This window comes from Arachis ipaensis, chromosome B5 (genome assembly GCF_059453495.1).
Source record: "Arachis ipaensis isolate K30076 ecotype BB chromosome B5, ASM5945349v1, whole genome shotgun sequence".
Classification (NCBI taxonomy): Eukaryota; Viridiplantae; Streptophyta; class Magnoliopsida; order Fabales; family Fabaceae; genus Arachis; species Arachis ipaensis.
The window spans coordinates 144,973,220-144,983,226 of record NC_142440.1 but is presented as its reverse complement, the minus strand read 5'-3'; the positions used below and the strand labels follow the sequence as shown (position 1 = coordinate 144,983,226).

Below are 10,007 nucleotides of genomic sequence, written 5' to 3'. Positions count from 1 at the left end.
TACGCAGAAGCAAGGAAGACAAAAACCTACTGCCCACTGTCAAACCAATACGGCAGTGCTCAGCCCCTTCAAAACACGAATACTACCACCCAAAAAATACAAAATGCAGCACGGAAAGAAAATGGCATGGCAAATACAGAACAACAAAACATCACAAAAACAAAACAAGAAAGAACGGAGGCATACCAACCTAATAATGCAGAAAACGAGCCTGGAAAAAGCTGAGAAGTAGAAATTCAACCTCGAAGAAACACTAGAAACGCCACAGAGAGAAGAAGAGTTTTTCCAGAAGAGAGAACGAAAAAAAAGTGAAATGAACGAGGGAAGTAAGGAGGAAAGCCAAAACGGTTTCAAAAGGGCAGAAAAAGACGCAAATAGCCCTAAATAATAAAAAGGTGCGTAGAGGCAATAAAGGAAAAACACCTAAAAAACGTCCCCTCACATTAAATGCCCCCTTGGAAAAAGAAACCAATAAAGCACGCCTCGAAAAACGCAACAGGCGCATTGGACACGGAAGAGTCGCGTCGGACCAAAACGGCCAGACGAACCTTCGGCACGACCATCAAGATCAGAGCCGGCACACCGACTTCCCCTAAAAAAGAGTCAAACGACTATCCAAGAAGAACTAAAGACCTAGCTCATGGTCAGAAACCACACCTCCCAGCGACAGACCGACCTTGCTCGCTCTCCCGCTGCGGGGACAACTGTTACAGATCCGGCCCATGGATCCATGACCCGCGATCAAACCCAAAACCGGTTATCCGAGTCCGACCCGCCTCGCCTTTTTAGAAGGCCCGAAGACCGGCCCTCTAGAGCTCTTAACCAACTTTCGAATTCAAACGTCTCCCTTATCTTAGCCGAACAAGATAAGATAAGATAGCTACTATCACCTATAAATAGAGGACCCAGGTCCCTCCAGGTATTCATTCATTCCTCACACCTCCTACCTCTTAGATCCATTCTGACTTGAGCGTCGGAGTGTCTTTGCAGGTACCACCCCCATTACTCCAGTCAAATAATCCGGCATCCGCCTCAACCTGCAAGTTTTTGATCCATCTCTCAACCCGTACCGGAGGCATCCAGTACAAATATTAATAATAATATTATAAATTTGTAAATACCTTTCAATCTCTCATTATTTACAAATTTAAATGTCATACAAATATATGTATAAAAAACGTGTCACTAAGATTAAATATTCTTTTAGTATAAATTTTAAAGTTCTAATAAAATAATAAGTGTCTAATCGATTAAACCTATATTCCATATGCTACTACCAAAAATTACACACATTACTTATACCCTCTAAGTTCAAGAGTCTATAATTTTAGGTACTTATATGTCTTGTGCTCATCCTAATTTCATGAATATTTACAAGAATAAAATATGTAAAATTCTCGATTAGAGCGGCACCACTCCTATATTCATATAGGTGGAATCCTTTAATAAATAATATTATCATTCTATTAAGAGTTTTAACTCACCCTCCTAATCTATTGTAAATAGCACTAAATCTTATGTTTTAGTGCTCCAATTACTAAATAATTTGTTATTACCCATTAAACCTTGAAATTAGTAGTCTACTAGAATAAAGTTGAATTCCCATCATTTAACAACAATAAATTTTAATCCCATTTTAGGGTAATCTCTTTAATTTTATCCTTCACAAACCTTGGTGGTTATTAAGTTAATATTTTACTCATTTTGGTTTATGTAATGAAAAATTGGAGATTGGTTATTGTGGTGGTGGAAGCAGAGATGGGGGCAAGGGGAGGATGTGCGATGATGTGGGCGAAGGATGGAAGAATGGTGGTAGGTAATGATGAGAAAGAGTGAATAAATTTGTAATTTTATAAGAGAAGATAAGGATAAATTAGTATTTTCCTAAAAAAATTAACAATTGACTAGGTAAATTAAACATTATTAAACGTTTCGGTCACTTTGTCAAACGAAATATATTTTTTAGGAGTTATTTTGTCAAAAATAAATGTTGAGTTCTATTTTGTTAAAAAATAAAAATTGAATCTTTTGGGTCCCAAAATGGCTATTTACTCTAGACATTACCAAAGACATATAATAGAGATGTGGTTTTTTATTACTCATGTGTGATTGAGGTTTGCTATTGGTACATATTCTGATTAGTGTTCGTTGATTTATTTTCATGATTATAGTGAAGGTATGGCTTTTACCATTTTTTTTTTTTAGTTCTGTTAAATTCTTGATCCAAAATGACAATATTACAAAAGGTTCCTGCTACAAATTCGTTTACATCATCTTCCTCTATGATCCACTATGTTAGTACTATCTTACATACTAAAATATACTTTATTACACCATCATTCATAGACTTATAATATTAAAATTTAATTGCTCTCTTTTTCTTAGAAGATGAGTAATGTTTTAACACCATATTATCCAAGTCTCTTCCCTTGTATTGGTTTGAGATTTCCATGCTGACCACCAATCAAATGCATTGTGCATACTATATTTTAATTTCGGATTTTGAAAGTAATTTTTCTTTGTAAAAAACCTATTGTATAAGAAATCACCTTTTCACACCACTCTACAGTATTCTTGTATGATGTAATGATGGTACCCTCTCCTTCCATGAGATTACATTCCTTCAATACAAATTGTGTTGATATCTCAATTGCCATAATGGTTACCTCTTCTTTTGATTTGGCTATGATCTTTTCACCCATACTCCATTATTGTCTGTTGGATACCCTCCAATAATGAAATTTTTTTCTTTCTACTTTTTGTGCACAAATCCACCATAACCATGTTGAATTGCTATCAGAACTTGTTTCCTCTTGCCTAGGTCGACTCCTATTTCTTTTCTTCTTTTTACCAAATTCATCACTCCATTGTTTTCTTTTCAAAAATTAACATATTCCTGCATTTTCAGACAGTCCCAATAATTGCAAAAAACAAGCACAATCATTTTCTATATTGATTTCTACCTACGTCCTACTCTATCCAAATATCAAAAAATATTCTAATGTCATAAAAAAGCTATGTTCCAAAGACTAAACCCAAAGTTACAATGAATAAAAAGGCGTTCTTTGATTTCAAGGCTCCCACCAGAGACTACACAATATTAAATTTATGTAATCTATCTCTAGTATTTAAATATCCTACTATAACAAACCAAGCTAGTAATTCTACCCGCGGGAGAACCAGACCACTCTCATAACTTATCAAAAGTATTTCTTCAAGCATCATCTCAATCCCCTTCTCTTTGAATGTTTTGGAAGTAAAATTTTCATCATTGTACTTCCAAACAATGCACATAAACAAATACTCCCTAGTGTATTATTAAATTCACTAAATGATTTTTTTTTTCTCTCAAATAGGTTCCTACGCCATTGAAAATTCCAGACTCATGCCATGCCATTCCACAACCCATAATCACTAATAACAGTATTCTTCATATTCGAGACAATATATATCTTTCAGGCATTTATCTCTAAGCAATTCCTACATATATCTTCATGCCCTCTATTGCAACCCTTGTAAATATCTCATTGCCATTTATTGTTTTTGCATCTGTGATCCTCCATGCACCTTGGTATTTGACTTGATGTCATAGGCTCATAGCAAGAATTCACCACTCTCATCCACAGAGGCTGATTTTCTTCGGAATACCTCCACCACCATTTGAACACAAGGGAAGCATTTTGCATTACCATATGGCTTACCCCAAGCCTTCGTATTTCTTTGGTAATTGAAGTTTGCTCCATTTAACCATGGAAATTATCCTATCACCATCTTTTGTTCCCCAGAACATCTTAAACAGGCCAGGATAGTATATCAGAAGGTTATTTATTATTGACCTTATTATAACTAGTCTCCCTGCTTTAGATAGCAAACTCGCTTTCTGTCCATTCAGATTCTTCTCAATTCTGTTAATGATTGGTGCCTAGGTTTGGATCCTTTTGGGGTTTGCACCGGCAAGCATCCAATTGAGCATTTCATTGTCTTTCTAATCCCGCTAATAATTTGGAATTTTTCATAGTTAATATTGAGCCCACTCATTAGTCCAAATACATTGAGTATCCTTCTATAGTTTGTGAATACTTTGGGTTTGGCAGGATAAAATAAGAAGCAAATTGGAGATGCGATAACAAAACTCTATGCGTTCCCACCTCTAGTCCTTTCACTTTCACTAGCTTTGTCTCTTTTGCTTCCTGTAACATCTTGTTAAGCACTTCCGCAACCAGGATAAATAAAAATGGGGACAACGGGTCGCCCTGTCTAAGTTCCCGTTCCATATCGAATGGCTTTGTTGGGGAACCATTGACCATGATTGACATTGCCGCTGTTCTCATCATCTCATTTATCCATCTCTTCCATCTGTCACCAAATTCCATTTGCTTCAACACAAATTCGACGAAATCCCATTGAACCGAGTCATAAGCTTTCCTGAATTCTAGCTTCACTATTAGTCTATTACCCCTGACTTCTTGTTTTTCTTGATTTGTTTCACAGACGATTAATGTCCCATCCAAAATTTTTCTATTTTGTACCCCAACCAATGCTTCCATAAGAGGCCTCAATCTCCCAATCATACTAATTAGTCTAAGGTCATTAATTTTCTTTTCTCTCTTGGCTTTGTTGCTAAAGTAATTGATGTCATATTAGTTTCCTTCAGCAAGTTGTAGTTCTAGAAGAAATCCTTTACCATCTTGCTAAAGTCTTCCCCCATGGTGCTCTGGTGGATCCACAAGATCACACTACATCTTTTATTTCTTTCTCATCCGGTATCTCCTTAAGTATTGCGGCTTGTTTCAAGATGATCTTCGGAACCAACCTGGTCTGTACAATTCTTTAAAATATCTCTTCACTAGAGCTTAAGCTTTGATTGCTTCTCGATGTCTAATCTCAAGAATTTGCTTTTTTCTTCCTTTAATGGTAGCCATTGTGTGGAAATATTTGGTGTTCTCATCAACATCTTTCACAAATCTGTCCCTAGATATGGCTTTTCCGTCTTCAGCGCTTCTCTTCTTGATGCATTTTCCTCATAGTCAACACCTTGGTCCATCTTTTCTTCTGTTCTAGATATTTCCTCTTCAAAACAATTTATTTCCTCCTTCATGCTACCAAAATTTTCTCTGCTCCACTTCTTTATCGGTACTTTCTCCAGCTTCTTCCATTCAGAATAAAACATCTTCTTGAACTGAGGATGACTGAACCATACATCAAGTGGTTTTCTTTTTTTCAAGGAGAATTGGCATGTGATCAGACTTTGAGAATTTGATGGCACTAACTCTCCAACTTGGAAACTGTTGTACCAATGTTGCATGAGCAAGGAACCTATCAATTCTCCAAGTATACTTCCTGCTGAACATTGGGATGTCCATAATTTCCATGTCTTGATTAACCATACCACTGCTTCTTTCTTCTGTTGACAGGACCTCATTAAATTGTTGTTTTATTTATAGAATTTCTTTCCACACTCTTCTCCTCTCTTTGTACAGGTTTGGGCCATAGATTCTCCTATTTTCTTCCCTAATGATTCCCCTCATACATATCCATCTATCTCCTTTTACCACATTTTGAGGTTTGAACAAGTCCTTATCCCATTTTCTGCATCAATTTCTTCCCCACAATCTTCTAACCATAAAATCATTCATCTTATCTTTTTTTTGTTTCTACCAAACCCAACATCTTTACATTATCTTTAATAGACCCCATTTTAACCCCACTCCCAATACCCCTGCAATTCCAAAGTAGTAACATGATCACTTACTTGAGCTCGCCTTTTTCTCCTTCTTCAGTTTCTTCTCTTTGGCTCTGACGCTATTCTGACTCTTTCTTTTTCTTCCTCATCTACAAGGTGCATCTTGATGTTGTTTTCTTTTGCTTCTTCGTGCACGTCCCTGAATTCCTCTCATTTATTGAATGTACATTTTTCTCTCTCTTGTTGATTCTCTTCCTTGAATCTTTCGTTTTTCTTTTTCTTCTATTGACTAGGAGTTTTTTTCCTTCTCTTATCTTTTCTAGAGACTTGGGCCTCTTTCCTCTGTTCTTTTTTGCTGGTCTGTCAACTATTGTCGGGTCAGGTGCATTAGCTTCCAATGGGTTGAAGAGTGGGTTGAAATATCATCTATACTTGGCCTTGCGATTGTCTTGGGCCTCTCTTGAGTGATTTTGGTTTGAGCTCAATTTTCATTTTTTGATAAATTATTTCTTGTGCCCTTCTCCCTTGCTGCTTCATCATTAATCATACTTGCCGTTACTCATTATTGCTTCAATCGAGCCTTGAGTAAGAATAAAGGTAGTGCATCTTGTTTCCTTGATTCTCCTCGTTCGATCTTCTTTTCTGCCATGTCTATTCCTTTTACCTTTCTCCATCTCTAGGCATTTCCACTACTACTTCAACACAAACATTGTTACTTTTGTCATAGTCCTTGCTATTGTGTACCTCATGTCTCCTTCTCTCTGTAACTTCTTCATATGCTTCCTTTGTCTCATTTGTTTTTTTTTTATATTTTTTATTTATGCGAAGACCTGATCTTCTATGCACACTTCCAATCTCGCTTGCACAAGAGTTATAATATTGTGTTATATTCTGACTATCTTCTAATTTAACCACTAAACCTCAAACTTCACCGATTCTTTTCATATTGTCCATGCTATCAAAGGTCATGACAACCTTGAGTGTGCATAGTGTGCCACTCTCTCATCAACGTCTTCTTCATCTCCTCCAACTCTATGACGCTACTAGGCTTCTTGGCATTTTCTCTGCCATTACATGATCTTTGGCAAGGACTAGCTTGGAGTTGCCAAAGAACTGGATTGAGTTCGCGACTGTCATGTTTGTAACGGGAGGAGCCATGTGTTCCTCTCTTCTAACTACGTCTGAGAACAATCTTCTGTCCACTACTCCACTTTTGCATCTTCTCCTCTCCCTTGATGGTTTCTTACCATTCTCTTAGTGTTGAGACCGCTATGCATTTCTGTTTCTTTAAGATTTTCTCCTTTTCTGAGCCTGCATCCATTAATCAACCATCCATCCAACTTCTTTACTGCTTGCTTAGCTTCTTGTCTGCTTTCATACCTTACAAAGTAGAGGGTTCTTAAACCTCTTTTTTCTTGCCAAGTACACATTTATAACCTTGCCTTCCCTACCAAATGACTTCCATAACCACTCTTTCATTGTGTTTGTAGGCAAGTTATCCACAAAAAGCGTGGTCATCCCTTCAACCCTTCTCTTCCACCCATGTTCCCTACTGTAACTATTATAATGTTTTGTGTGGCTAGTTGCTTGGGTTTCCAATAGTATCCATATTTTCTTCTGCTTACTAAGGTCTGCTCCTCTCTCCCAGCCTCTCACTCACTCTTTGATTTTCTCTCATTTCATCTAACAAACATCAAAATTCCTAAACCATCCAAAATATGACTTTACTATATAAATGATCAAGTCTATTTGCATCACCATTCTTCACATAAATTTCTTATTCTATTAGTTAGTGTTTCTTATTATTTCAATTATTACATTGTTTCCTTTCAATATCATTATCTTTTCGTTCATTTCGAAGAGTCTTCATTAACAAGGAGGCTACTCAGATAAACACGCCTAAAACATCTTTTTTTAAAGATGTTTTCATATTGTGTTTTAATTGGTTTCTATATAATTTATTCGGTGTTCCTCATCACATATTATTAAATTCCTCAAAAAATTTTCTTTCCAAAAACACTAAAAAATATTTAATTTCGACTAAAACAAAAAAAGTAATAGATTAACTATTAAATTTTTTAAAAGATTATTTACATAAAAAATATATCACATTCATATATATATATATATATATATATATATATATATAAAACAAGCTCAAGCGTTTAAAAATTTTTATAAATAAAAAAATAATTAATTTATATTCGTATAATATATAAAATAATTACTATATTATTATTATATTATAGATTAAGATTCACTAATTTAATTTTTTTTATTTTTAATATAAGTATTAGACATAAATAAAATTTTTATAATTAAATGTAGTGTAACAAAATATATATAATATTAATTAGTTCTTAAAAATTTTAAAAAAATAGTTTCTCATTTTAGTAAAATAACTATTTATTAAAGTAGACAAATTAATTATTTTCTTCTCATATACGATTTTTTTAAGACATAAAAGTAATTAATTAGGACATTGGTTAAGATAATTAAAGTCACTATTTCATTAAATTTTTAATTTAAAGAAAAATCCTGGTTAATTTTGGTATAGAAATTTCGAATTTAAAAACATTGATAAAAATTATGTTGAATTTTGATTTATTTGATTTTCATTTAAATTAATCACTACATAAGTTAAAGTTCTGTTTTGAAGTTATATTCGAGCTTTAATCTGATTTTTAAAGTTTCAATTTACTTAGTTTGATTTTTTAACTTAGGTATCCGTGACTCATATTAGGGTTTTAAGTGTTTACTTGAAAATAAAAAATAAGATAAAAAAATTTCAATTGTCACATCAAATAGTCGCTAGAATGTATAATGTAGCAGTCGTTAGTCCATTTCGGCATGTCGTTAACGATTTTGTGAGACAGTGACAAAAATAAGATTAGGAACCAATGTGAATCATAACTATTAAGTTGGGAGACATAATTGTTAGAACTGATTAGGAACCAATTGGGAGACATAATTTGTTGTTGCTTGATTAGGAACCAATTGTGAGTCATAACTATTAAATTGAGTAAATCGAAATTTTTAAAATTAGATTGAAATATAATTGTTAGAACTGAACCAGTGATCGAACCGATCAAGCTACTGATTCACTGGTTTATTGGTTCAACTGATAAATCACTGGTTGAACCGATAAAACTGGTCTCACGTAAATATAAAATATAAAATAGTTAAAAACTTAAAATTAAAATTTGAAATGCATATCTTCACTAACATTTTATGAAGAATCAAGTCTCAACTTCTAAAAATAACTAATATAAAAAAAACCATAAAATTTTAATACTACAATAGTATCTTATTTTGACACAATAAAAAAATAATTAATTCACAAAGCCTATCATCTAACTATAATATCAGTAGATTTTAACACTAACATCAAAACAAATAACCTTAATCACAATACTAGCAATAAAATAGATCAAGTAAATTAATAAATTTTTAGTGAAATTTATATTTATATTAATAATAGTATATAATTAAAATATAATTAATTTTAAAAATAGAAAAAACAAAAATTAAATTAAATTAGATATTTATGTATACTATATAATTAGTATTTGTCAAATATAGTACTTAGAAGTGCAATGGCTAAGTGGCAAGTAGAGGTTACTTTTGCTCCAAGGTTCTTGGTTCGAGATCTTGTGGAGACATTTTAAAAAAATTTTCAAGCAGACCAGTTTGCACCGGTTCTTACCAGTTCACACCGATTTTATTCCTTAAACGGTCCAAAGAGTAAACCGAACTGGACTATAATCCAGTTCTAGTCCGGTTCACTAATTTTCTGGTCGAACCAACCGATCCAGTTCGTTTTTTTACAACTATGGATATAATAATGGTAATTAAGTTGACTGATTTGTAATTTGAGAATATGATCTGATCTGTAAGATGATCGGATTGGATCGAATCGGATCCACACTCTAATCAGATAGAAGTAAATATGTTTAAAAAAGTAAACAAAAAAAATTATTGACTTTTTTTTATAAAAATAAATTTTTTTTATATTTTTTATTTTATGGATATATTTGATATCTGATCCAAACATAAAAAGTGCGAATATCGAATTTGATCTAATGAGTTTAGTGCGGATTGGATCGAAATTTCAGCCATATCCCATCTATAAACACCCCTAGCAATAATAACTAAAAAATTATAATGATTATATTTTTAACTAAGAGGAAGTGCAAAAAAAAAGTACTAAATACAAGAACATTTAATCAAATATTAAAAAAAAAATTTTACTTTAAAACATACCGTTGGACTTTTTTTGCTCATATATATATATATATATATATAATAATAATAATAATAATAA

General features: G+C 33.2%; 1 protein-coding gene across 1 annotated transcript; it reads right to left on the bottom strand.

Moving 5' to 3' along the window:
- Positions 1 to 4,037: 4,037 nt before the first annotated feature.
- On the bottom strand, positions 4,038 to 4,571 carry LOC148566090 (secreted RxLR effector protein 78-like). The gene has a single exon (XM_088487370.1). It carries the CDS (start codon positions 4,569 to 4,571, stop codon positions 4,038 to 4,040), a length of 534 nt encoding a protein of 177 aa, XP_088343496.1.
- Positions 4,572 to 10,007: the final 5,436 nt, after the last annotated feature.

What these genes read in the sequence shown, in the direction of transcription:
- LOC148566090 (XM_088487370.1), bottom strand. Translation starts at nt 4,571, where the DNA reads ATGATTGGGAGATTGAGGCCTCTTATGGAAGCATTGGTTGGGGTACAA.